The following is a 25,953-nucleotide window of genomic DNA, read 5'->3' as shown; positions in this document are numbered from 1 at the left end:
GTGATGGTGCAGACCTGAGGCAGGATAGTAAGTTTGAACCCAGCCCAGGCAACCCAGTAACTTAGTGAAATCTTATCTCAGAATAGAAAAAGCCTGGGGATATAGCTCAGAGCAAAGGCCTTGGGCTAAATCCCCAGTACTACAAAAAATAGAAATAAAAAGAGGGAGACAGGGGCTGGAGAGATGGCTCAGTAGAATAAGTGCTTCCCTGGCAAGTGCAAGGACCTGAGTTCAATCCCTGGTTCCGCCAAGAAAAAAAAAAAAGGAAAGAAAAGAAAAAAGAGGGAGACATACACACATGCTTACTATGTACTTGTATGTGCGTGAAAGATGCAGACATTCGTTTTTGATAAGGTTACAATCTGATAGATCCGTCGTAAGTCGAAAATGACATACATCAAACACTTAAATCACCTCACCTACTCTGCCCCGGCTCAGCCACAAAACATGTTAGAGAGCATCGGTTGTTTCCCTGGGGTTGCAGGACCACCTGGGAGCTGCAGGGCACTGCTCCTGCCCAGGATCATGAGGGAGTAACACACTGAACATTAGTGGTCGGGGAAAAGGTTGTAATTCCAAATTCAAATCACAGGTTCTACTCCATAGTTCCATCATTCTAAGTCAACCAATCTCAGTTGTGGACCTTCTATCTGTCCCTGAGGAGAGGGACTGAGAATGAAGCCATTCAGGGTGCTGCCCACAGAGGCTGTCCCTGAGGAGAGGGACTGAGAATGAGGCCAGCATACCTGCTTTACCCCATCTACTCCCATAACCACTCTGGCTATGCTTGTGCCATGGGTCCTGTAGGACCCATGACTATATATCATGTAGAGCGCTGCCCTCATCCTGCCAAACACAGCCAGCATTGTTTTTGGTGATACTGGGATTGAGCCCAGGGCCGCCACACCAGACTGTATCTCCATCCCTTTTTGCTTCTTAAACAGGGTCTTGCTAAATTGCCCAGGCAGGTCTCAAACTGGAGATCCCTGCCTTGGCCTCGCAGAGTGCTGGGGTCACAGGTGTACGTCCACACCTGCCTCCAACACTTTTCTTAATGAAACCAGTGTGACCCCAAAGCTTAGAAAAGACAACACAACAGGTGCCCACCCACAGTCCCACTCACTGTTGCACTGGGCCTCCACGAGCCATTGAACTCTTGCAGTAGGACCAAGGTGGGCACTGGTCTGCCGGCACTGGACAGATATGAAAAACAAAGCTTGGAAGTGAGGGACTTGTCTAAGTAACTGTAGCAGGGTGAAGAGTGGCCTCCAAAGGCCATGTCAACTAGGAACTGCAGAAGGTGACATCACTCAGAATAAGGGTCTTGAGGTTGTAACCAAGGTGGGGATCTGAAGATGAAGTCCTTAGGGCAGAACCTATAGGACCCAGGATTTATGAGGACCCAGGATTGGGTCCTTATTTTTCAGCAAAAGAAGAGAGGGATTAGAGACCCAGGGGAGGATGTCTTGGGAAGAGAGGGCAGAGACTAAGGTGGCTCACCCACAGGGCAAAGGCCCCACTGGCCACCACTAGGTGCACTGGGGTGGGGTGGGGGGTACAGGACAGATTCCTTCTCAGCACTTCCTGGAGGACCATCTTCATCAACACCTCTACTTCAGACTTTAGGCCTCCAGAACTGGGGCAGAATGCATTCCTATTATCTCAAGCCACCAAGCTAGTGTTCACTTGTTACAGCAGCCACAGGAAATGAATACAGTCACTTGCACAGTTAGTGGCTGGGACTCGAACCCAGGGCCTGCCTCACTTCAAAAACCTTCAACCCCCTCAGCACACTCTGGAGAGAGACCCAAAGTACAGTCACCCCTTATATTGGCTCTAAATCCAGCTGCTCACATTGGTGCTGATCCACCCAGAGAGAGACATCACTCCACAGCAGAGCAGTCTGGGAAATGGGCTAAAAACTGATTCAGGGAGGATGGGCAGAAGGGAGAGGAATGGAGGACCCAGGCAGAGAGACCCCTTGGGGTTGCCCACATAGCGCCACCATGTTCAGGAGCACTTTTGGGGCGGCACACTGTGGTCTCTCTGGCTCCATCTGCCCTGGGGAGGGAGGCAGGCTTTCCCAGAAATTGGCAGAGCCTGGGCCCAGAGCCACAGAGATTTATAGGGTCAGAGGCCCCCAGGCCCCCAGGCAGGGAGCAGACTGTACTGGGGGCCACAGGAGACCTCTGGCCTGGGCCATTCCCATGGGAAACACAAACATGGGAAGTACACAGAGCACAGTCACGGGCAGTGGGGCATCATGGGGGCTCTTGCCAAGCCTGCAGAGGAACACAGGAAGCTCCCAAGCCCGAGATGTGCCTGACGTCAGAGCACAGTTCTCAGGCTGGGCAAGCCGGCCTTGCCCCTCCCTGGTCTACACAGGCCACTGCTTCTGCCCTTCTGCCCAGTCCACTCCTTCTTCATGGAAGTGAAATTCACATAGCATGAGTCATCTCAAAGCAATGACCACAGTGCACTTAGTGCATTTGCAATACCATATCAGTACCACCCCCACCTCGGTGCAGTCTTTTGTGGTCTCTAAATACAATCTGGTACCCATTCTCTGCTGTCCCCTGGCCCTAGGTAACCACCTACCTGCCTCATCTCTGTGGCCCTACCCATTCCACACATTTCCCATCCATGGAGCTGTCTTTTATGCCTGGCTTCTTTCACACGGCATGTTTGGGGGTTCATCCACGTTATGGCACGTGTCAGTTCTTCGCGTCCTTTATGGATGAGTGATACTCCTCCATATTGCTAGGCCATATTTTTTCTATCTGTGGATGAATATCTGGGTTGTTTCCATCCATTGCTATTGCGGAGAGAGCTGGCACGGACACTTGCGTACACCTGATTTGCAGTTCTTTGGGTGTGTACCGTGATGCACTCATGTAACATCATCCTGGGAGCCTCTTGCTTGATGGTACCCGCTGATTCCACACCACTCTGTGGCTGATGCAGGTGCCCTGCCACAGTATTCCACATCTGCGGGGCTGCCACAGACAGTGGAGTAAGTTGTATACTATATAACTCTAGAGGGAACTATTCACTTTGGTCATGGGCGATCTGGGTGTGCATTACAACAGCATTTTCAGCAGAGGGGGGAAAAGTACCTTAAGAAACAAGTGTCTTTTTCAAAGTCTATAAAGTGCCACATTGCCTCGGGATGGCCCTGGATCTCATAGTTCAAAGATTCTTCTATAACAATTAACCTCCATGTGATCGCTATTATTTTTTTCTTTTTTTTTTTTTGTGAAGCCAGAGATTGAACTCAGGACCATGCACTTGCCAGGCAAGTGCTTATTCTACTGAGCTATCTCTCCAGCCCCTCATAGGATCATTATTTAACCTGTCTATTTCCCAATATGTTTTGGAGGGAGGTATAGGTAATATGGAATGGTAATCTTGTCCCTGATATGGCATGCAGTGTTTTTATTGCCCAAGTTCATAAAAATTGGGCTGCTTTACTTTATTCACAATAGCCACAAAGCAAAAATAATGCAAATGCTCATCGTTTGATAAATAGATAAGCAAAATGTGGCATACTCACGCAATGGGATCCCGGTCATAGAAAGGACTGACATATGATACATGCCGCAGAATGGATGGCCCTTGGAAACATCATGCACTAAGTAAAAGAGGCCACTCATGAGTGTGGAGGCAACACTTGTAATCCTAGCACTCTGGGAGGCTGAAGCAGTAAGTGTGCACCCAGCATTGGTAACCTGAAGAAGGGCCAGAATGTAGCTGAGTGCGGAGACCTGGGACACTCACCAAATGGCAAAGTGTACGCCTCTATCCATGTGAAGTGCCAAAAAGTAATCAATGGGTGCCTTTGGGGTGGGGTGAGAGCATGACTGACTACAAATGAGTACATCATTCTGGGCTGCGGGGCATAGAAGATTAGACTGTATCAGTGGTTTCAACCCCTGTAGGCTCACTAGTAATCAGTGAATTTCACTCTTCAAATTGATGATGATACATAAATTATAGAAGCTTTTTGTAAAAACCCCATTATTTTTAATGCCCTCTTAGTCAAGAGATTTGAGTTCTTAAGTTTCAGACAAGTCTATTCACTTCCAACCAGTGTTAAACTTTTTCCTTGGCCCTGGGGGTTGAACCCAGGCCTTCACACTGAGCTGCATCCCCATTCCTTGTTTTATTTTAAAACTGGGTTTTGCTGAATCATGAAGTTGTCCAGGCTGGATTAGAAGCTGCAACCTTCCTGCCTCAGTCTATATGCCACCACACCCGACCCTTAAATTCTTTTCAATGCTTCTTCCAGTCACCCCTGAACTCCTGAAGGTCAAGGGTTTGGGGCCTGGTCCTGAGGGCTTAGAACCCCCCTGGAGCATCATGGTGCTCAGGAAGTTACTTGCTCTCAAGGTAAGTGTGTATTCCCTATGTCACATTATGTATTAACACAGCAAATGAGCCCTGCACCCTGCACCCACAGGGCTTCTCCTTCTCCTCCTCGCTTTTGAGACCTCATGTCATGGCCTGCCTGGCTGGCAGAGATGCCCAAGTGCTCCCCTCCTGTCTCCCGTGCTTTCCCTCTTCATGTTCCAGCCCTGCCAGCTTCCTGGATGCCCTCTGAAGCTCGCTAGTTAAATTCACTTGTTCTCTCCAGGAACTGTACTAGGAAGGTTGGTGGAGTCCCGGGGGAGAGGCTGCAGCACAGCGTTCCAAGCAGGGCCTGAGCCCCAGGTGTGTAAAAGTGGGAGAGGACACCCCCAGGATCCACATGGAGGTTTGCAGCAGGGGCCCTTCCTAGCCTTCACCCAGTTAAGTTCCTTGTCTCAGGCCTGGGGCTGGGATCACCTCCCCCACCTTGAAGCAGACCTCTCTCCCTCCTCTTCCTCCCTGGGCTTTGGCCGGGGTGTGCCCATCTCTGGGGTGGGTTTACAAGAAGATAAGGATTTTGTTGGTCCCTCCCCAGGGTGACACAGCAGCCAAGGTTTCTCCAGAGGTCCCTGCTCCCCCTGGCCTGGCTATTTGGGCCAATCCAAAGCACAGGCTGGCTGTCTTTGGCTGGGCAGCAGCAGCTTAGGCTGACCATAAAAGGAGAAAAGCAAGCTGGGCTGAGAACAGGCTGGGGCTCGCTGCTGCCCCTCCTCCCTTCTCATGCCAGGCTGCTGTGAGCCCCAGGAGAGAGGGGGCCAAGCTTACATCCATGCAGGGTCCCTGACCCCTGGGGGCCAATGGGGATGGCAAGACAGAGCCTTACCTGTGCATGGAAGGGGGCTCCTTGTCTAGTCCCCAGAGCACTTGGACTCAGATCCTCCCTCATCAGGTGGGTGGGACCTGTCCCAGTGAGCGTACTCCTCAGAGGCACAGGGCAGATGACACTCATCCCATGAGATACCTGTTCTGACCAGGCACCACATCCAGGCACTGTGCAAGTTAACCAACACAACACCCGGAACAGCCACAGTATTGGGTGGGAGGAGGGACCCCAGAGGCTTTCTCCAGTCCCGCACGAGGCTTGGCCTTTTCAAAGTACAGCTGGCCAGTGGAGGGGCTGGAGTTACAGGAAGAGCAGGGTTCTCCTGGTGGCCTCTCAGGCTTCAGCCCCACCTTCAGTGTCTTCCCTCCTTCCTGCTCCAGCCCCACAAGCCTCCTGGGTGCCCGAGTAGGTGACCTAGTTAAGCTCATGTCTCTCCAGGAGGCCTCCCCTCTTAGCGAAGGACAGGCTCCAGTCCACCTCCCAGCTCCCTGGGCCAGCCCTCAGCAGCACGGTCAGGAGAAGCATCAAAACATGACAAATGTCTACATTTTTAAAAAAGTTATGATAAAAGACACTTTGGCATTAATCTCCCTCAAAATATTCCCTCTGGCTTTAAATCTACTTACCCCATAGTTCCTGCCCCTGTCTGAAGCAGTTCTGAAAGTTTTTTTTTTTATGATTATCTTCAGTTGTGCTGTTCTAGCTGCCTCATTGTCCCGAATTGATCGAAAACGTTGACGCTTCATGTCATTTTGACTTTGGGGAAGGGCCAGAAATCTGGCCAGGTCTGGCGAATGAGGTGGATGAGGACACGCTGTGGTGCTTCTACGAGCTGCCTTTCCATTGGGCGGCACCCAGCAGCAGCGTTCACTATATTTTTGATCACACCTCATAAAGTTATTCCCACAAGAGGACTTCCAGGACTACTTTGGAAAGCAGCAAGAAGGGTGGGGCAGGTGTGTTCCTGGTGAGAGGGAGTACTGGGAGGGGGTTCACAGGAATATATCTTCTGCTATAATATACTTTTTAAAAAAAATTTAACATTCACCATATATTTAGATGACATCTAATATTAGTAAGATGACTTGGTTAGTATTCCCCCACTAGATCGTGCCTCAGTCAGTGCTGGGCACACAGTGGGTCCTCAGCTGAACTACTGAATGAACAAGGGAAGGGGAGCCAGGTCCCCTCTGAGACTAGGAGGACACATTTTCAGGCTATTCCTTCAGGGATGTGTTGCCACACACTGGCTGGAGCCTCCAAAAGTCACACTGTTAAGTTGTCTGCTTATTCAACTCAGGATTTATCGCTTTTTTTAAAACAAATTAATTCTTCTTTGTTCTCTCCTGCCCAAGAAAGATCCCATGGTACCAAAGAATGATAAATCAGAGCAGTGTTATGACCTGAATGCCTGTGACCCCCCCTCCCCCAACATTAACAGAAAAAACCTAATCGTGAAGGCGACAGTGTTAGGAGGTAAGTCTTCAGAAGGTAACTGGGTGAGGAAGGCTTCCACCTCCCACACAGGATAAGTGCTCCTCCAGAAGAGACCCCGAGAGCTTCCTAGTCCCTTCCACCACGTGAGGACACAGCCAGAAGCCACCATCTGTTAGGAAGGGAGCCTTACCAGAGCCCAGCCACAGAGGACCTTGGACTTCCCAGTGCCAGAGCTGTGAGCAATATATCTCTGTCTATTGTTTCTAAGTCACCCAACGTGCGGTAATTTGTGTTAGCAACCTCAGCTAAGAGAAGTGCCCGCCAGCTACTCCTAGCTGAGCCATCATCCAGACCTGCTGTCGCTACCACCTCCACCCAGGCCAGGCCAGAGCAGAGAGCTACTGCAGGATGTCCTGGGGCAGGCAAGAGGCAGTGTGGGCACACCCTTTGTGGAGCCTGACAACTTGGAGTCCTGTCTAGCCCCACCCCCTTGGGAACCACCTGGGCCTCCCAGAGCCTATTTCTTTGCCAGGGAAACAGATAAAAATGCAGACCTTTCAAGGGCACAAAATATTCTCATGAGGCTGGATTCAGAAGCTTAAAGTTGCCCACGACAGGTGCCTGAGCTTATTGACTGTGGTTAGCATCACCTTTGTTATCATTGTCATTGTGGTCATGCTTTAAACAACGATCTAGTGCTGTCTTTGTGGACAGCGGTGATTCTGCACAGAGGGCAAGGGAAAGGCCAAGTTCGACCCCTCTCTCTTCTAAGGCACTGTGCTCTCCCTGAAAGTGATGGCATTAGGGGGTGGGAAGGTGACCAGGCCACAAGCGGGATGAGGGCCTACAAGCGGCACCCGAGGGAGCTCACACCCCACTTCTCCTTCTGAGGACGCAGTGTCCACACATCAGGAAGCCGGCCCTCACCGCACATCAAGCTTGCTGGCACCTTGGTCTGGTGGGAACAACTTTCTGTTGTTTGTAAGTCGCTGCTCTATGGCATTTTGTTATAACAGCTTGAGCAGATTAGGCCCCGCTGCTTGAGCTTGGCCTTGAACCTTCTGGGGCCTCAGATTTTTTTAAAAAATTTATTTATTTGATATAGGGTCTGGCTACACAGTTTAGACTCACAGTGATCCTCCTGTCTCAGCCTCCTCAGCACTGGGATTATAGGCATGCACCACCACACCCAGTTTTGGTGACAGGCTCTGTGGGGGGCCAGCAAGGCATGCAGTACTGGGGATGGAACCCTGGTCTTTGCACTTGCCAGGCAAGTGCTTAGACCACTGAGCTACCACCCTAGTGGGGCCTTAGTTTCCTCTTCTGTGAAATGGAGCAACAGTGCTCTCCTAATCTGTCATGCTTCTTCAAGGGAAAGAGAAAATGTCCCCAGGGTGGCAGAAGGTGGTATCCCCAACTTCAGTTCTGTGTCTTGGGGCCAAATCACTACATGTGGAGCCTCAGTTTCTATTGTCTATCAGATAGACTCACAAGGGCTGAAAGATGCAGGTTTTATGAAGCCCAGAGCCCAGGACCTGGCAGCACACCTCCTTTTCTGCCTACATCATGGAGCAGCACCCCACAATGTACCAACCACAATGGGGGGACGCAGCGAAGTCAGAACTTACCAGCCCACAACGGATTGGTTCACCCTGCGCTCAGTCCCCCGAGCTCGGAGAGGGCTCTGCCAAGAGCCACAGTGGTTGGTTCTCTTTAATCCCCTAAGAGTGGCTAATGAAGTGGGGACAGAACACTTCCTGTGAAGTAAGACCAGTCACACACACCCAAGGTCAGCAGGTCTGAACCCTGGAGAAGACAGGAGGGAAGGAACCAGAGGGGGCTTGTCTGCAAGCCTTAGTGCTTTGTCTACACTTATGCCACGTTAACTGAGCTGCCCTGCAGCTGCTCAAGCTCTGAGCCTTCAACACCCAGAAATGCTAGAAATGGGACCTGTAGGAGTAGCCTTCCACAGGCTTGGGGCTGGGTGAGCAGGTTCAGGAGCGCAGTGCCACTGCCTGACTGCACAAGGCTTAGGCGCTGAACACACCAAGCTCAAATTCTGCTCTGACACTTATCTGACCTTCTGCAAATTCTCTACTTGTCTGACTTCAGTTTCCCCAGCCATCAAGAGGGCTAAGAATACCTGGCCCTAGGGCCAGTGAGATAACTCAGTGGACTAAGTGCCTGCTTAGGCAAGTGCAGGGACCAGGGTTCAATTCCTGGCACCACAGATGTACTGGTCCTGCTCCCGGGTATGCTGAACTGGCCTCCAATACCAGATAGGTGGTGCATGCCTGTAATCCCAGTGCTGGGGAGGCTGAGACAGGAGGATCACTAGGAGTCTGAGCTGCACAGTGAGACCCTGCACCAAATACATTAAAAAAAAAAAAAAAAGAATGCCTGGCCCTGCACACCACGTATGTATAGCTTGAGTACATAGATGGAAGAATTTGCTGTTTGCTACCACATAAAAACCATCTAAGTAAACATTGTGAGAGAAGTGAAAATTCTGTTGGCCTTCCTTACTTTGTAATTTAATATTGCTTTCATTGTGGATGACGTATACAGGTATCACATAATTGTGCAGCTTAATTTTAAAGGTCTTGACTTCGTTTGGTAAATCCCTGAACATAGAAGAGCAACCCACTATCACCAAAAAAAGTTGTTTGAAGAAGAGGTCATGGGACAATTTCCCTAAGAGGAAATTTAAGTAAAAGGGTCCACTAAATCTCTAGAACAATAGACAAAAACAGACCTATAGCAGGTCCTGTCATTGTAAAGAAGGAGACGAAGAAGAGTCAAACTTTGAGAGAAGGAAAAAAATTTAAAATTGGCAGCACACAAAGTATCAGGAACACATTCGGGGCTTATTTCTGCTTTTTGTTTTCCAGCACTGGGATGGGATTTCAGGGTCTTCCCACTGAGCTACATTCTTAGAACAGGGTCTTGCTAAATTGTCCAGGCTGGGCTCCACCTTTTGATCCTCATGCCTCAACCTCCTCAAGAACACTATGTTTTACTGTCCCCAAAATAAAACTGAAGATAACAGGCAACAAAGCAATGCTTTGAAAATTCTGAAAGAAAATAATTTCTTGCCTAAAATTTGAAACTCATCTAATTATCTTTTAAGTATTAGAGGGGTGTTATGCAAGATAGCCCTACCTCAGGATTGCAGACATCCTCTCCTGAGAAGCTACTGGGGAAGGTGCCACTTAAGCAGGAGAGTAAATCAAGGAAGAGGAAGACATGGTGACTAGGAAACAAGGAACTCACCATGAGAACATGAGCGGAATTTCAAGAATCCGGGAGATCTCTCATGACAGATAGCAGTCAGAGAGGAGTAGGGCCAGGTCAGCAGGCTCAGTAGAGACAGTTCATGTTCAAAGAAGAAAAAAATCCATATATATTCTTCTTTATACTGTGTGGCCCCCTCTAGATATGTGGGCATATTAAGAAGAGATTAACCTCACTGATGAACTTGTAGTTAAATGTGTTTTTAGTACTCTGAATAACTACTACAAAGACCACAATATGTGGTGCATTAATTATTGTAACTGTCCTACTAACCTGTTTTGAAACTGTCTCATTGCTACTTCTTTCCCAATAAAATTAATATATAAAAATAATAACAAAAAATAAATGTGCTCTTAGGAGCCAGCCCTAGCTAGAGGGAGAAGGTTGTGGGGGGCATAACTTGGAAGGAAGCCTTCTTGCCCTGATTCTCTTTTTCTCTGTTTCTTAGAAGCCACAAGGGACACAGAATGCCCAAGCCACACCCTTCTGCCACAGTGCCCTGGGCTAAAAGCGATGGAGCCAGCCATGGACTGAAGCCTCCGAAACCATGGGCCAACGGCACGTTGCTTCCTTTAAACTGTTTTTATGCAGCTGTTTGGTCAGAGCAACAACCAGACCTAATGCAGATGTTTCATAAACTATAGACCATGATTATCTTTATTTTTTTTATTTTTATTTTTTAAAATCTTTTATTTATTTATGTGTGTGTGTGTGTGTGTGTGGCCAGCTCAGCCCACCAGGGGGCGGGGCTGGCTGGCATGTGGTGCTGGGGGATTGAACCGCGGTCCCTGTGCTTTGCTAAGCTTGCTCCAAGTTGGTGCTTTCGACCACTGAGCCATCTTACCAGCCCGCCATGATTATCTTTAAAGAGGCCAACTAAGGCCTAAAGCACAAAGGTTGAAGGGAAAAAGTTCCTTTCCAAATAGAAATAAAAAAGCATGGGGAAATCTAAGTGAAAATCTGGCATAATTTATACATACACATGTGTAAGATGCAGTTCTAAATGCTTCTTTCTCTTGTCCCTGTCCCCAAGAGACTTGACTTCTTCTTAGGGGGCGGCATCATGAAATGCGTCTTCCCAAGGACCTCCCACATGAGCCCAAGGAACACAACTGAATGCGTCGTTCTCATTCTGCGCCTGTGTGTTACCCACAATCCCAGCCCTGCCTTTTCATGCCCCACTGCGTCCCACAGAGGGCTGGAGGAGGCAGCCCGGCCTGCTAGCTTTGCCTGTTCAACAAGACAGTAAGGTCAGTGTGCTCTTGGCCCAACGCCTTAATAACAACTCAGCAACATTCACTGATACAATCACGAACTGGGTCAGGGCTTTTGCACTGAACTACATCCCAGTCCTTTTTATTTATTTTAAAACATGATCTTACTAGGTCAGCCTCACCAAGAGGCTGGGCTTCAAATTATGATCCTCCTGCCTCAGATTTCCAGACCACTAGGATGCAGGTGTACTGCACCGGGCCCAGCTAGTGTTTTTGTCTGCTTTGAGTTCCAACTGTCACTGGAAAGCAAAGGATAATGCCAAAGCGGATGAATATGTAGCTGGTGGCTAATATTTAAGTTAAATAAATCGCGTCTCTTCTTTGGATTAGTTGCTTGTAGGTTTTGAGAAATACCCGCTGAGCAATTCTAAGTACTTTTAGAGAGCTGACTACATACTTTAGAGCTTGCACACAAAGCCCAGATCAAATGACACATTCACATAGGGGTCCTCATCATGTCATTGTGAACCTTAGCCCAAGTAGGGAATCCTCTAGGAGAGCAAAAGTCATCAGAGGGTTCCTAGTGCACTGGTGACACGGGGCATGAGACCCTCTGGATCTCTGTCCCTAGGCTGCATCACTGCCGCCAGTGTCAGTGGCTCTCCCTGTGGACCACTGGCGTCAACACCCACATCCTGATGCAGCACATGGCTACACAGCTGCTCTGCTAAGCAAGACACAGCCCATTTCTCAGAGTCAGTCTTCTGGAAAGGCCATGAGAAAAGAGTCTGGTCAAGCCAGGTGTGGTGGCACAAACCCAGGATGCCAGCACTCTGGGAGGCTGAGGCAGGAGGATCAGAAGTTCCTGGGCAATTTAGCAATTTAGTGATATCCTGTTTCAAAATTTAAAAAAGGGGTTGGGAATGTAGCTCCATGCAAAGGCCCTGAATTCAATTCTCAGTAGAAGGAGGAAGAGCAGAGAAAGAACAGGAGGCAGAGAAGAAGAGGAGCTGGAGGAGGAGGCAGAGGGAAGAGGGTCAGGAGCAGCAGCAACAACAGCAGAAGAGGAAACAGTAGTCAGTTCACAACTGAGTATCAAAGAGTAATCAAAAATGATAATAAAGCAGAAAAAAAACCATTTACTGCCAGATAGGAACCCCCTCTTTTGGGTGTCAATAAGCCTTTTTTAAATATATTTGCTACAGGGTCTACAGTGTCACACTACATAGATCAGACTCATAATGATTCTCCTGTTTTCAGCCTCCCAAGCACTGGGATTACAGGCGCAGGCCACCCCAGTCTTAATCACCATCTCAGCACACCCTGGGGTGGGGCCAGCAGAGTATGCTGAGGATCAAACCCTGGCTGCTGTGCTCTGCTACTTTAGTCCACTCAGTTATCTGGCTGGCTCTCAATAGACCTTTTGTTCTCTGTTACGTTTCTGTTTTTCCCAAACTGATGTAACCTCTTGCCCCTTTCTCTGCTGTATGCTAAGAAGGTAAAATTCAGTGTAACTTTCTGGCTAATCAATTAATGACAAATGTTCTATTCTTGTACCTCCTTCTTGGTTGTAAATCTTTTTTTTTTTTGCAGAACAGGGGATAGAACTCAGGCCCTTGCACTTGCTAGGCAAGCCCTTATTTTACTGAGCTATCTGCCCAGCCCCCTTGGTTGTAAATCTTATAAAAATCCTGCTCTCTGAGGGTTAGGAGCTTGAGTCTTTGGTGAAGGATCCTAGCTATGCCCACCAGGATAAAGCAAGCTGTAAACCTGTTTCCAAAACCCGGGCACTCCTTGGTTTGCTGGTCTACATCTGCTGCAAAGCTTATTAGGCACTGTAAACAGCTTCTAAGAGCTGTAAACACCTTTTAATGAGCTGTAAAACTACTGCAACAATGAGGAACTTTGGGGAGACTGTGCTCAGCGCCCAAGTAACTGGAGCCCTCAGGCAAGTCAGCTCTCAGACTTCAGCAAGAAGGGCCCTCATCAACCTGCAGTACATAGGCGAAACACCCTGTAGAGAGGAGTATTATGCTCTTTTGCATTTTTTTTAATCAAAAAAAAAATCAAGAAAAGAAATCAACCCTGAGTTAAACTGAAGAATTAACATTGAGGAGGCACCAAGACTGCAAAGTGGCAAGCAGCAGAGACAGGCCCACTTGGAGTGCTACTCTCCAGACCCTGGAATATAGCAATGTGAGGAAGACAAGGAGGAGGAAAGTGCATTCCCTGGACCCAGGAAGGGCCTGAAGCATGAATTGAAGCCCATGGAGAAAGTGAAGAGAAATTTCAACAAAGAAATAGAAGTGGACGATACCTTCTCCTTGAGACGGGACTCACTGCCCAAGAGGAGCAGCTCAAACCTGTGGATATAAGAGGACTTCTAGCAAGCCCAGAGGCCTCTATGGAGAGACACAGCAGTGGAGGGGAGTGGTGGACATGAAGGACTGTGTTAGCCGGTGGTGAGTGCTTGAGGCAGGATCTTGTAACAGACTCAAAACACAAAACACAGCTACACCTGGAAGATACTTCAGAGAAGTGGTCATTTCCTAAAGGTTCTAAATACTAGCAATAAAGCGACCTACCATAGGCAATTTATAAGCATTTCCCCAGGAATTAAACTAAGAAAGAAACAAAGAAAATGAGAAGACAAATACGAGGCAAGCTCAGACATCCAGTTCATCAAAGGCAAACCCAGGAGGCAATAAGGTGGGCGAGCATGAAAGCTACCCACCTGACCGCTCCAAAGTGATAATAACAAGCAATTAAATGAGGCTCTAGAAACAAATCAAATCATAAGTAATTTCTCAGATAACTCTGGAGATGGTGTCTATAATGAAAACCATGCTTAGTGACTCTAGAGCAGATACAAACAAACAAAAATAGAGGAGATTAAGACATTATGGAAGCCATGAATACTCAGCATAGGAAGAAATGGAATCCATAAAGCAGATTCAAGCAGATATCCAGGAGACTAAAAATTCCATTACAAGTATCCATAGCAGATTAAGCCATATGAGAATAGGATCTCAAATATAGAAGATGCGCTGTGGTTAGCAATCATGAAAAGAAACTTTTTTTTTTTTTTTAAATAGCAAGGAACTATGAGAAATCAATCCAGCAACTGCTAGATGAATCGAAGAAAAATAACTTAAGGTTGACTGGAGTTGATTAAAAAAATCTGGAGATAACACAAATGATACAAAACAAAACAACCAAAATACTTTACAATATCATGGCAAAAAACTTCCCTGGTAAAGAAAAAGAATTTGACATACAGTTAAGTGAGGTATATAGAACTCTAATTAGTCATGACAAAAAAATAATTCTACATTCAGGAATATCATAATCAAGATTCCAGAATTTCAATACAAGAATAGAATGTCAAGGGAAGAGAAGTAAATCATGTATAAAGGAAAGCCCATCAGAATCACAGCTGGATTCTATTCACACACCCTCAAGTCATGGAGAGCTTGAAGTGAAGTACTTGAAGCTCTAAAGAAAAACAGCCTTCAACCCAGATTGAAGTATCCTAAAATAACTATTTTTCAAACCTAACAGAGAAATAAGATACTTCCACAACAAAGAATAGCTAATGAAATTTATGACCACCAAGCCAGCACTCCAAAAAGGTTTGAAAACATTCTATAAAGAGCTAAGAAGGACTACAAGTCCATGAAGCCCAATAGAAGGAATCCAAAAGGCAAGGTAAATGATTAAACAGAGAGAGGGAAAAAAGATAGGGGGAGCCAACAACAGGAAAATAACATGACAAGGGTGGATCAGTACCTATCAGGTACAACCATCAATGTTAATAATTTCAGTTCACCAATCAAAAGACACCAACTGTCAAAATGGACCAGGAAGCAAGACCCAACAATACACTGCCTACAAAAACCACATTTAATTCAAAAAGAAATTCATAGATTGAAAGTCAAAAAATGGCAAACAATTCTCTATGTGATTGGAACCCAGAAAAAAGCAGTTGTAGCTATTTTCAGAAAGTGAATTTCAAACCAAGACTGATTAAGAGAGATAAAGGTCACAACAACCTTGTAAAGGGAACAATCCAAAAGGAAGAGATAATAATCATAAATATACATGCAACAAATACCAGTCCACCCAACTATATAAAACAAATTTTAATGGACATGAAAAATCAAATGAGCACTATTACAATTGTATTAGGGGATCACAATATCCTAGTGTCACATAAAAGACAGATAAACTAGACAAAAAAAATCAATAATGAAATGTTAGAACTGAACCAAACCTTTGAACAAATGGAGATAGTAGATATCCACAGAATGTTCTACCCCACAACACCAGAATACATATTCTCAGCTGCCCATGTAATGCTATCCGAAACAGACTACATACTAGCTCATAGAACATGCATAAGTAAATGCAAAGGAATTGAAATTATCGCATACATACTATCAAGCATAACGTAATGAAATTGGAAATCAGTGGCAAAAGAAACCAGAAGAACTTCATAAACACATGGAAGGTAAATAACACCTTCCTGAACAACCAATTGATCACAAATGAAATTCATGAAGAAATGAGACAGTTTCTACAATTAAATGATAATGATAATACAACGTACTGGAACTTAAGGGACACAACAAAAGCAGTCCTAAGAGGTAAATTTATAGCACTGAATACGCATATGAAGAAAACAGAACAAATACAAATAAACAACATAGTGGTTGTTTTCTAGAGCCTCAACCCTCTAGAAAAAGACGAGCCAGCTAAGCCAAAAGCTCTTACAAGAGAAGAATGTAGAAAAATCAGAGAAAAATTAATGCATTGGAGAATAAGAAAACAATAAAAAGAATCAATGGATTGAAGAGTTGGTTCTTTGAGAGATTAAGATTGACAAACCCTTATCCACACTCATCAAAAAAGGGAAAGATTCAAATCCATATAATTAGGAATGAAAAGGGTGAAATCACAATGGATACTGCAGAAGTCCAGACCATCTCTGGATAACTACTCTGAGAACTTCTATTCTAATAAAATGGAAAAAGCAGAAGAAATGGGCAGATTCCTAGATACATATGAATTATGAAAGCTGAATCAAGAAGACACAAAAATCATAAATAAACCAATATCAATAAGTGAAATCAAAGATGAAAAGCCCAGTCCCCAAATGGATTCACTGAATTCTATAAGAAATTTAAAGACATAACACCACTACTTCCAAACACTTTAATGAAATTCAAAGAGAAGCAAAACTTCAAAATTTATTCCTGGAAGCAAACATTACCCTGACACTAAAACTGGAGATGGACCAAACTAAGAAAGACAACTACAGGCCAATCTCCCTAATGAACACAGATGCAAAAATCCTCAATAAGATACTGGCAAACATACAAAAAAGTCCACTTTAGACAGGGTATGGTGGCGCATGCCTGTAATTCCTGTGCTTGGGAGGCTGAAAACAGGAGAATCATTATGAGTCTGATCTACACAGTGAGACCCTGTAGACCCTATAGACCCTGTACCAAATACATAAAAATAAAAAATTTTAAAAATGATACTGGCAAACAGAATACAGCAAATCAGCAAGAAGATTATATACCATGGCCAAGTTGGATTCATCCCAGGGATGTAGGAATTATTCAACATATGTAAATCAATAAATGTAATACACCATATTAACACAGCCAAAGACAAAATTCATATGGTCATCTCAATAGATGCAGAAAAAGCTTTTCGACAAGGTCCAGCACCTGTTCATGATATAAACCCTACAGGACACTGGAATTTCATCTCAATATGATAAAAGCCATCTATGACAAAACAACAGCCAACATCATATCAAATGTACAAAAACTGAAAACTTTCACTCTAATGTCAGGAACAAGAGGAGGTCCACTCTCTCCACTCTTATTCAACATAGTCCTGGAAACTTTAGCTAGAGAAATTATACAAGAGAAAGAAATAAGGACAAGAAAGGAAGAAGTTAAATCATCATTATTTGCAGATGACATGATACTGTACATAGAAGACTCCCCAAAGTCCAATAAAAAGGACTTAATAAAATTAATTTTAATAGGAAAATTTAATAAGAAAATTTAATAAGAAAATTCAGTAGCATAGTTACAAAGTCAACACTCAAAAATCAATAGCCTTCCTGAACACACATAACAAACTGAGAGAAATTAGGGAAGCAATGTCTTTTACAAGCGCACCCCCCCAAAAAAGAAAGAAAGAAAGAAAGACCTAGGAATCAGTCTAACAATTCTGTAAAAACCCCTACATTGAAAATTATAGTAATCTGGAAAAAGAGATTGAAAGGATAACAGAAAATTGAAAGATATCCTTTGATCTTGGGTAAAGAATGAATAAAATGAAAATGGCCATATTTTCAAAAATTTTATACAGATTTAATTCAATTCTGATAAAAATTCCAACAACATATCTCACAGAAACAGAGAAAACATCCTAAAATTCACTTGGAATCAGAAGAGACCTAGAATAGCAAAGACAATTCTGGGCAATGAAGGCAAGGCAGGTGGCATCAGAATGCCTGACTTGAAGTTATACTATAAAAATATACTGGATTAAAAAAAAATAACAGCATGATCCTGGTCAATTAAAAACAAACAAACAAAAACAGACCCAAAGACCAATGAAAAGACTAGAAGATGCAGAAATAATTCCAGACACACTCAGCCACCTTATCTTTGACAAAGGTGCCAGACACACTCCCTGAAGGAAAGACAACCTCTGTAATAAGTGGTGCTGGAAAAACTGACTGTGCACATGCTGAAGATTAAAACTGAACCCACTTCTGTCACCATGCACTAAGCTAAAACTTGAAATGGATCAAAGATCTAAATATAAAAACAGAAATACTAAATCTTCTGGAAATGAGAATAACTAAAACTCTCGAAGACATTTGTGTAGGCAGATACTTTATGACTTTATGGATAAAACACTGATGGAGCAGGAACTATCACAAGAATCAACAACTGGGATCTCATTCTATTAAAAAGCTTCTGACAGCAAGAAAAATCACCAACAGAGTGAAGAGACAACCTACAACTTGGAAAAAAATGTTTGCCAGCTGTTCTTCAGACAAAGGACTATTATCAAAAACATATAAAGGAACTAAAAAAAATCAGACTTCCAAATTTAAAGATTTAATCTAAAAATGACCATCTAAGATGAACACACTCTTCTCAGATGAAGACGTACAAACAGCAAATAAATATATGAAAAATGTTCAACATCAGTGGACATTCAAGGGATGCAAATTAAAACAACACTGAGATTCCATCTCATCCTGGAAAGAATGGCTTTATGAAGAAATCAACCAGGGGCCAGAGAGATAGCTCAGTAGAATAAGCACTTGCCTGGCAAGTGCAAGTCAATCCCTGGTTCTGCAAAAAAAAATTAAGAAAGAAAGAAAGAAAGAAAGAAAGAAAGAAAGAAAGAAAGAAAGAAAGAAAGAAGAAAGAAAGAGAAAAGAAAGAAAAAAAGAAAAGAAAGAAAGAAAGGAAAAGAAAGAAAGAAAGAAATCAACCAATAACAAATGTTGAACAGGCTGTGGGGGAGAAGGAACCCTCCACTGTCAGCAGGAGCACAGACTGTGGAAGTCAGTAGCATTAGAGACCCCATTTGGCCTGGCTATTCCTCTTCTGGATATCTTCCCCAAAGAATTAAGACTATCATACCATAGAAATATATGTGCACCCATGTTTATAGTAACACAATTTGCAATAGCTAGATCTTGGAAAAAACCCAAATGCGCATCAACTGAGAAATGGATAAAAAAAAATGTGGTTGTTTTATATAATGGAGTACTACTTAGTCATAAAGAAGGATAAACTTGAGTCTTTTATAGGTAAATGGATGCAACTCAAGACCATACTAGTAAGTGAAATAAACTAGATGCACATGTGCAAACATTGTATGGTCTTCCCAGTAAGTAAGATCTAAAATGTACAACAGACATTATAAAATGAGAAGAAACTGTTCAATAGGAAAGAGAAACTGGGATGGGGGAAAGGAGAAAAGTGGGAAGAAGCAAATACACACACACACAAGATTGTTGTACTACTAATTTCTCTTTCAAGTTCATGAGAAGAAAGGTTTGTGCTAATACTGTTGGACAGTTCAATGTCCATATCTTGTACTCTGAGTAGCTAGCTTAAAGATAACAACATGCAATGTGGTAACAACTGTTACCCTCTTATTATCATGTTTTTGAAATTTTGTTTTATTCTGTTTTCTTTTTAAAAGAAAAAGAAAAGAATTAGGCCGTACTGGATTTGCAACCAAATTCATCCTACATGTAAGTCCACCTGTGCTCCTAGTGTCAGTCACACCCATGCCTTCTTGCTGTCTGGATGGAAAACCCTGGTGTCTATCCTAAGTCACCTTTTTCTCAATTATTTTCAGGAGTTCCTGCAGCAAAGGCTGCAGGGTGAAATGTCCCTGGTGGCGATCAGATGGGGCAAATAACAGAATGACAGTGGGGGGTTTCCTCCTGTGCTTAAATACAGGTTTACATTTTTCTGTACTGAACGTAAAAGGACTTCTTCTAGTACTCATGATTAAGCCCATGACTTCACACTGAGCTACTGCCTCAGGCTTTTTGTACATATTTTGCTTTTTGTTTTTGTTGTTTTGAGAGAGGATCTCACCAAACTGCTTACTTGCCCAGGCTAGGCTCAACCTGCAAAGTCCTCCTGCCTCAGCCTCCACAGTGTTGAGATTTCAGGTGTGTGCTACCACACTTGGCTAACATCAAAGGTGTTTAAAGTTACAAATATATTTTCAAAGCACCATAGCGACGCTTACCCACTTGACACTTCTCTGTTCTCCTTCACTTACCCAATTTTTTTCATTCTGGCATTCAGATAAAATATGCTCAATGCAACCTCCCTTAGCTCCAGAAAAGAACCCGAAATGATCCAAAGCAATCGCAAGCATCCCAGGCTCCTTTCCTAGTCACTGGTGTAGGGGTTGCCACATGACCAAGTTCTTCCCTGATGTGAAAGAGAGTGAGAGACAGAGGAAAAGAGCCTAACTCTATTTGTTTCATGCTTTTAAATATTACATGAAAATGTGATGCCTGGATCTATAGCTGTCATCTTATGACCACGAGAAAGAAGCCACCAAAAATCCCGAAGCTGCCTGATTTTGTGTTGCTGCACTGATCAACCCTGGAACCATCAGCCTGTAGCCTCTATTACAGGGCATTGTGTGGATGTTGACATCTTTCAGCTCTTAGAGCACTTTGGGTGTTGGAGTGTTGAATTAGGGATGTTCAACCTGTCCTAGTTCATGCTTCCTGAGTGTTCACCAAATACCGGACTCCGCAGGGGGCCACCTCACTCTTAACTTCCTGGTGCAACAGCTCACAGTTGTCTTTGAGAGAGGAGAAAAGGGCAGTGTAGGAGGCCCCACAGCCATTTGCAAGCCTGCTCAGCCCAGGAATGGTGGAGCTGGAGTTTGGGCACAGGCAGCTTGGTTGCAAACTTCCTTAAAGTCTAAGAGCTCAACTTATCCTAATCAGTGTGGTGTGCTTCTTCACCTGATGCAAACAATGGAAAAGAAAAACTTGAGAAAAAATATTAAATAAATAACCTAAGCATGCCATTTATATGAGGGACAAGAACAAGACATGGGATAGGAGAAGTCAGGAGAGCTCCTGGTGGGGGTGTGCCGAGGCATCAGCAGGCGGAGGCAGGCAAGGAGCTCTCTAGAAATGTTCCACATCTGGGTTTGGAAGCGATTATACCACTGTAGCCATACACAAAATGAGCTTTAAACTGGACTGTGCCCTCCACTGTGGGTATCTACCATCTCACTTCAATAAAAAGTCTATTAATAGTAGCAGCGATACAGGATGAGAGTCCCTCAGCTGACGATCCAACAGCTGGGAAATGTTGAGCATGGATGTGAGGCCACAAGTGGAAAATTCCACACTATGAAACTTTGGGTCATGCACAAAACTATGAAAATGTTGTGTAAAATTACCTGTATGAAATAAGGTGCATGTGGAGCACAAGTGAATTTAGTGTTTGGACCTGAGTCCCACACTTGAGGCATCTCACTGTATATATGCAAATATTCCCAAATTGGAAAAAACTCCCAAACCCAAAATACTTGTGGTCTCAAGCATGTCCAATAAAGGATGTTCAACCTGTAATACATATATAGGAAAGTGATGTGCAACATTCTGAAGTTTGGAAAAGCTGGCACAAGCAAGCTTTACAACAGGCTGCAAGACAAAGACTATTACCCCCTTTTACAGATGAGGAAACTGAGGCCAGAGAGCTAAGACATTTGATCACATTCCTGCAGGAAGTAAAGGACAGGTCAGTGCAAACTTGGATCTTTGTGGCTCAGCCCTGTTGCTGTCACCGTCCTCTTGCTCACCAGACAACTGTCCAGAGCCCCAGGTGGCTGGGGAGACAGCAGCCCCAAGCCAGCAGGCCCATGCCCATATTTGCCCAAGCAGCCTGCTCCCCTCACCTCCCAGGCTGCAGGCACAGATGTTGGCCTTTTGCTTTTTCCCTTTTTCAGTCACAGTTGTGTCCCCTAGCACCGTCTGCCAAGCTCTGCATTCCTGGCAAGAACTTCAGGCAGGGAGACAGGCGGGGCCAGGGCACACATGGCTCCCTGGAGGAGGAAGCCCCACACCCCAGGCCTGCTCACCCTGCAGCATGCTCCTGTAGGCTGTGTCAGCGATGGCGTAGATATGGGGTGGCATCTCGTGCCTCTTCTTGCCCTTGTACATGTCCACGATCTTCTCCGAGTAGATGGGCAGGTGCTTGTAGGGGTTGACCACTACGCAGAAGAGGCCCGAGTAGGTCTGCAGGGGGGAGAAGAGAGCTTAATTACAGACCTTGGCAGGAAGGAGGACATCAACTGGGCTGCCTGATGTTCTCACTGTGGAGACAGGGAAACTGAGGCTGAGCAGGAGCCCCTGGGTGTCACAAGTATTCTGGGTAGAGGGGAAAAGGAACAGGAGCAGGACTATGTCTGAGTGGCCTACATTGTAGTCTATAACCACGTGGTTTTATACAGCTCTGGGTTCGCATTTCAGCTCCACCCTTACCCTTAGGCTTGGGACTTAAATAACAGCCACCTTCTATGAGCACTTTCTAGGCACCAGCCCTGAATGGCATACTGCACAGCATCTTACTGAATCCTAGCTGCCCTGTGATAGTCACACTGATATCCCCACCATCCTCTGGACAGAGGGGAAACCGAGACTTGAAGTTGTCACCAAATCACTGAGCTGAAGGCAAATCCAGCGCTAGACCTCAGGGTTGTTAACCCCAGAGCTTATCCTCATGACCATTAGGATGTAAAATAGGAGAGACACTGCCATGCTCCCTAAGGAACCAATGCAGGGTGCGGGATGCGATCCTCCAGAGCACGAAGCAAATGAAAGAAGCCAAGCGCAAAAGGCCAAGTGCTGTTTGATTTGTTTACTTGTTTCCTGCAGCGCTGGGGCTTGAATCCAGGGCCTTCACACTGAGTTTTATCCCCAGCCCTTTCTTTTTTCTTTTGAGACAGGGTCACACTAAGTTGTCCAGGCTGAGCCTGAACTTGCGATCCTCCTGTCTCAGCCTGAATACAAAGAATAGGAAAATCTATAGAAAGGAAAAACAGACTTGAAGTTCCCAGACACTGGGGAGAGGGAACAATGAGGACTGCTGCTAATGGGTAGTTTCCTTTCAGGGCTAGGGCAATGTCTGAGGGCTGGGGTGTGGCCTGCGTGGAGCACTGGTCAGCTAGAATGTGTGCGGCCCAGGGTCTACCCCAGCACTTCACATGTGCACAGATGCTCTGGAGCTAGTTGAGGTGACAGTTGCAGAGTGTTCTGAATGCACTGAATGCCACTGAAATGTATATTTTACAATGCTTAAAATGGTGAATTTTAGGTTTCATGAATTTTGAAACAGCAGTCCTGCCTCCCAGTGAGCAGGGTATCTGAGAATAACTAGAACAGTCACGGGACAGACCCAGACACTGCGCAGCCGCAGGAGAGGGCCCAGCATCATGCTACTCCTCTTCACTGTGCGTCAGATTCCACTGTGGGCTGAATCCCACCTCAGCAGATGGGCTCCAAGCCATCTGCTTTCCCCAAGCCTAAGGATCAGGGTTGCCGTGGCCAGGACGCTAGCCCTCCTCCCCAGTGGAGAAGGCGCAGAAAGTCCATCTCTGGGTCACAGAAGCAAACCAAGCAACAGAGAGGTTAGGCGACTGATAGACTGGCAGAAGCCGCAACTTGACCTCTCCCAGCCATGAGCATGTCCACAAAGCTATCCGACCTCTGTTTGTCCTCTAGAAACTGGCTGATCTGGTGCGCGTGTTCATTCTGTGCATCCTAGACACAGGGCAGGCAGGGTGCCCAGACCACAGTGGAACACACCAGAACCAGAAAGGCCCTGCCTCCTGGTGCTTTCCACGAAGGGCTAGGTAGAGTTGCTTGTGTCCTCCCAGGCTAAGCCTACTAAAGGACAATGGCATGTGACAGCAGGGCTGCAGCAGGGGAAGGGAATCCTTTGATGACACAAGGTTGTTGGGAGGAGGGAGGAATAATCTCCTAGATTTGACATGAGGCTTGTTTGAACATCCATCAGCCACTTATTGAACACCCACCAAATGCCAGGTCTGTATCAGAGGCTGGGGACAAAGAACCCAGTGACAGTTGTCGACCTCCAAGAGCTTACAGAGCAGTAGAGGGAGACGGGCACTTAAAGAATAAGTCATGAAAATAGAGGCTTGTGGGAGCAAGGAAGAGAAGCCCCTAAGCCACGTGGGGGTAGGCGTGGGTGGAGCCGAGGCAGTTCTGGGGCAGTGTGCTGGCACTGACCCTTACAGGACAAGGAGTCACCCAAGGCAGGGGCAGAGGGGCAGGATGCAGGACACAGTTGCTGAGAGTGAGCTGCAAGCAGCCAGGTGTTGCTGCCACTTGAAGTATTGAAAGGCAAAAGCAAGAGAGCAGAGGTGCCTGCTGAGTTCAGCGGGGGTCAGCCCCCCATCAGCCGATGAGGGTCTGCTGGATGCCCTCCTCCCCAGCCTGCTGGCACCAGCTGCCAGAGGAGTAGCGCTTCATTCCTGTGCTCTTTAGCCCGGCACAGACCATGGAGTATAGTGAGTGCTAATTAGATGCTTGCCTGAATACTGTACAGAGAGCATGCCCTCATCTCTGCACCTGGGGAAGGGCGCTGCAGCCACACCCAGCAGGGGCTCAGCAGACACTTGCTGAGCCAGCACTGTGGCTGTGTCCTGATCATTTGTGCCAGGAGGGGCTCAGGGCTCCTGAAGAGTAAGCGCCCCGCTGGTGATGGCTCCAACGGAGGCCGGTCAGGCCCACCTCCCCCTCAGGGCTCAGTGATGCCTTCAGCATCACAGGCACAGAACTGGGGACTGGGAACTTGGAGGTGAACCCTCCCTCTGCTCCCTCCTAACTCTGTGACCCGGAGGACATCCCTAAACCTCAGTTATCCTTATCTGCAAAATGGGGGTGAGGACACTAACAATTCCTTCATAGGTGTGCTATGAGATGACATACTTGGAGAGCATTCGGTGCTATGCATGGTGTACAGCAGGTGCTCAGTCACCCTTAGTGATTATTCCTGGGCCCCCTTCGTCTCATGGGGACAAGAACCTTGTTCCTTCACCTGGGACGCACCCCCCATATTCCCCAGCCAACTCACCCCGTGTCAGGGCTTATGCTCATCCATACTAGCACCCAGCAGAGTACCCATGAGCCCTTCTCTCAGTGGTTAAGTTCAGAGATTTCAAATCCCCGCTCCCTGGCGCCTAGCCAGCGTCCCGCAGGCCCTGTGCCACCAGTAGTTCTCAACTGTGGACACAGGATTTCCTTCTTGTGACCATATTAGGAAGCAGCCGGAGCTGTTCCTTGACACTTTATATGGTCAGCCCAGAGCTCTGAGCTGGGGCTGCTCCCAAAGTCTCAGGAAAGAATGAGAAACAGGGCGAGGAGGTACACGGAACAAGGTGTTGAGCTAGAGGCCCGAGGGATCTGATCCACGCCTCCCAGGCTTGAGCCCTGAGCCCCACCACCTCTATCACATGAGGCTAAGCAAGCCTTGCTCGCCAGCCCGTAGTGCAGCACCACCGCCTGTGGGTGTCCGTCCTAGAGACTCAGTCTCCAAGAAGGAACTTCTGCTACTGCCTTGATTTCAAAAAAGGATTGGCCTCAGTTATTATGGAAGACTGTGCTACCCTTAGAAAGTCTGTAAGAAGCCAAGCAGTATTTAACTTGTCTGGTTTATTTCCCTTAGTATTACAGCTTCATTTGCTTATCTACCAATGACTTACATCCGTCCTTCTTTACGGCTCAGCGGTACTCCACTGTCTCCATACACCACCCTTCCTTTACCCCTCCTCTGTTGGTTGGAATGGAGGCTACTCCGATGCCTCAGCTATGGGAAGGGGATCTAGGAAAGCAGGAATGAGGAGGGGGAAAGTGAAAGCAAACATGATCAGGATGTGACACATAGATGCACCCCTGCCCAAGATGGAGGGAATAAGTATATATCCTGAATAGACTTGTGAAAAAGTACGCAGTTCCAGAGCATTAAACACATGAATACTTGCTAAAATGGACACATGACAATGTGTGGCCTGTGGAGATAGCGTGAGGGAGTGAGAAGGCCTTTACAACTGCACTGCCCACATAAAGATGCTGATGGGGTCATAAAAGGATCTAAGGCCACAGTTTCTCTAAAGAGGGACCTGGGATGTCAAGAAATAGGAATGATAAGAAAGGAT

General features: G+C 45.9%; 1 protein-coding gene across 8 annotated transcripts in view; it reads right to left on the bottom strand.

Annotated features, from left to right (window-relative positions):
• Myh11 (myosin heavy chain 11) overlaps nucleotides 1-25,953 on the bottom strand; it is a 123,421-nt gene that overhangs the window by 72,979 nt on the left and 24,489 nt on the right. For 7 of the 8 annotated variants that reach the window (XM_023704673.1, XM_004644492.2, XM_023704674.1 and 4 more), the window contains exon 3: nucleotides 21,856-22,012. In XM_023704673.1, the coding sequence (XP_023560441.1) occupies nucleotides 21,856-22,012 (157 nt within the window). Of the gene's footprint in view, nucleotides 1-11,123; nucleotides 11,129-17,762; nucleotides 17,769-21,855; nucleotides 22,013-25,953 lie in introns of those variants that run through there. The other variant, XM_023704675.1, reaches the window with a different exon arrangement.

The sequence above is a fragment of the Octodon degus genome, unplaced genomic scaffold (genome assembly GCF_000260255.1).
Source record: "Octodon degus isolate 3935 unplaced genomic scaffold, OctDeg1.0 scaffold00200, whole genome shotgun sequence".
Classification (NCBI taxonomy): Eukaryota; Metazoa; Chordata; class Mammalia; order Rodentia; family Octodontidae; genus Octodon; species Octodon degus.
Note: the sequence above shows the minus strand (reverse complement) of the source record. Positions and strands in the feature narration are given on the sequence as shown.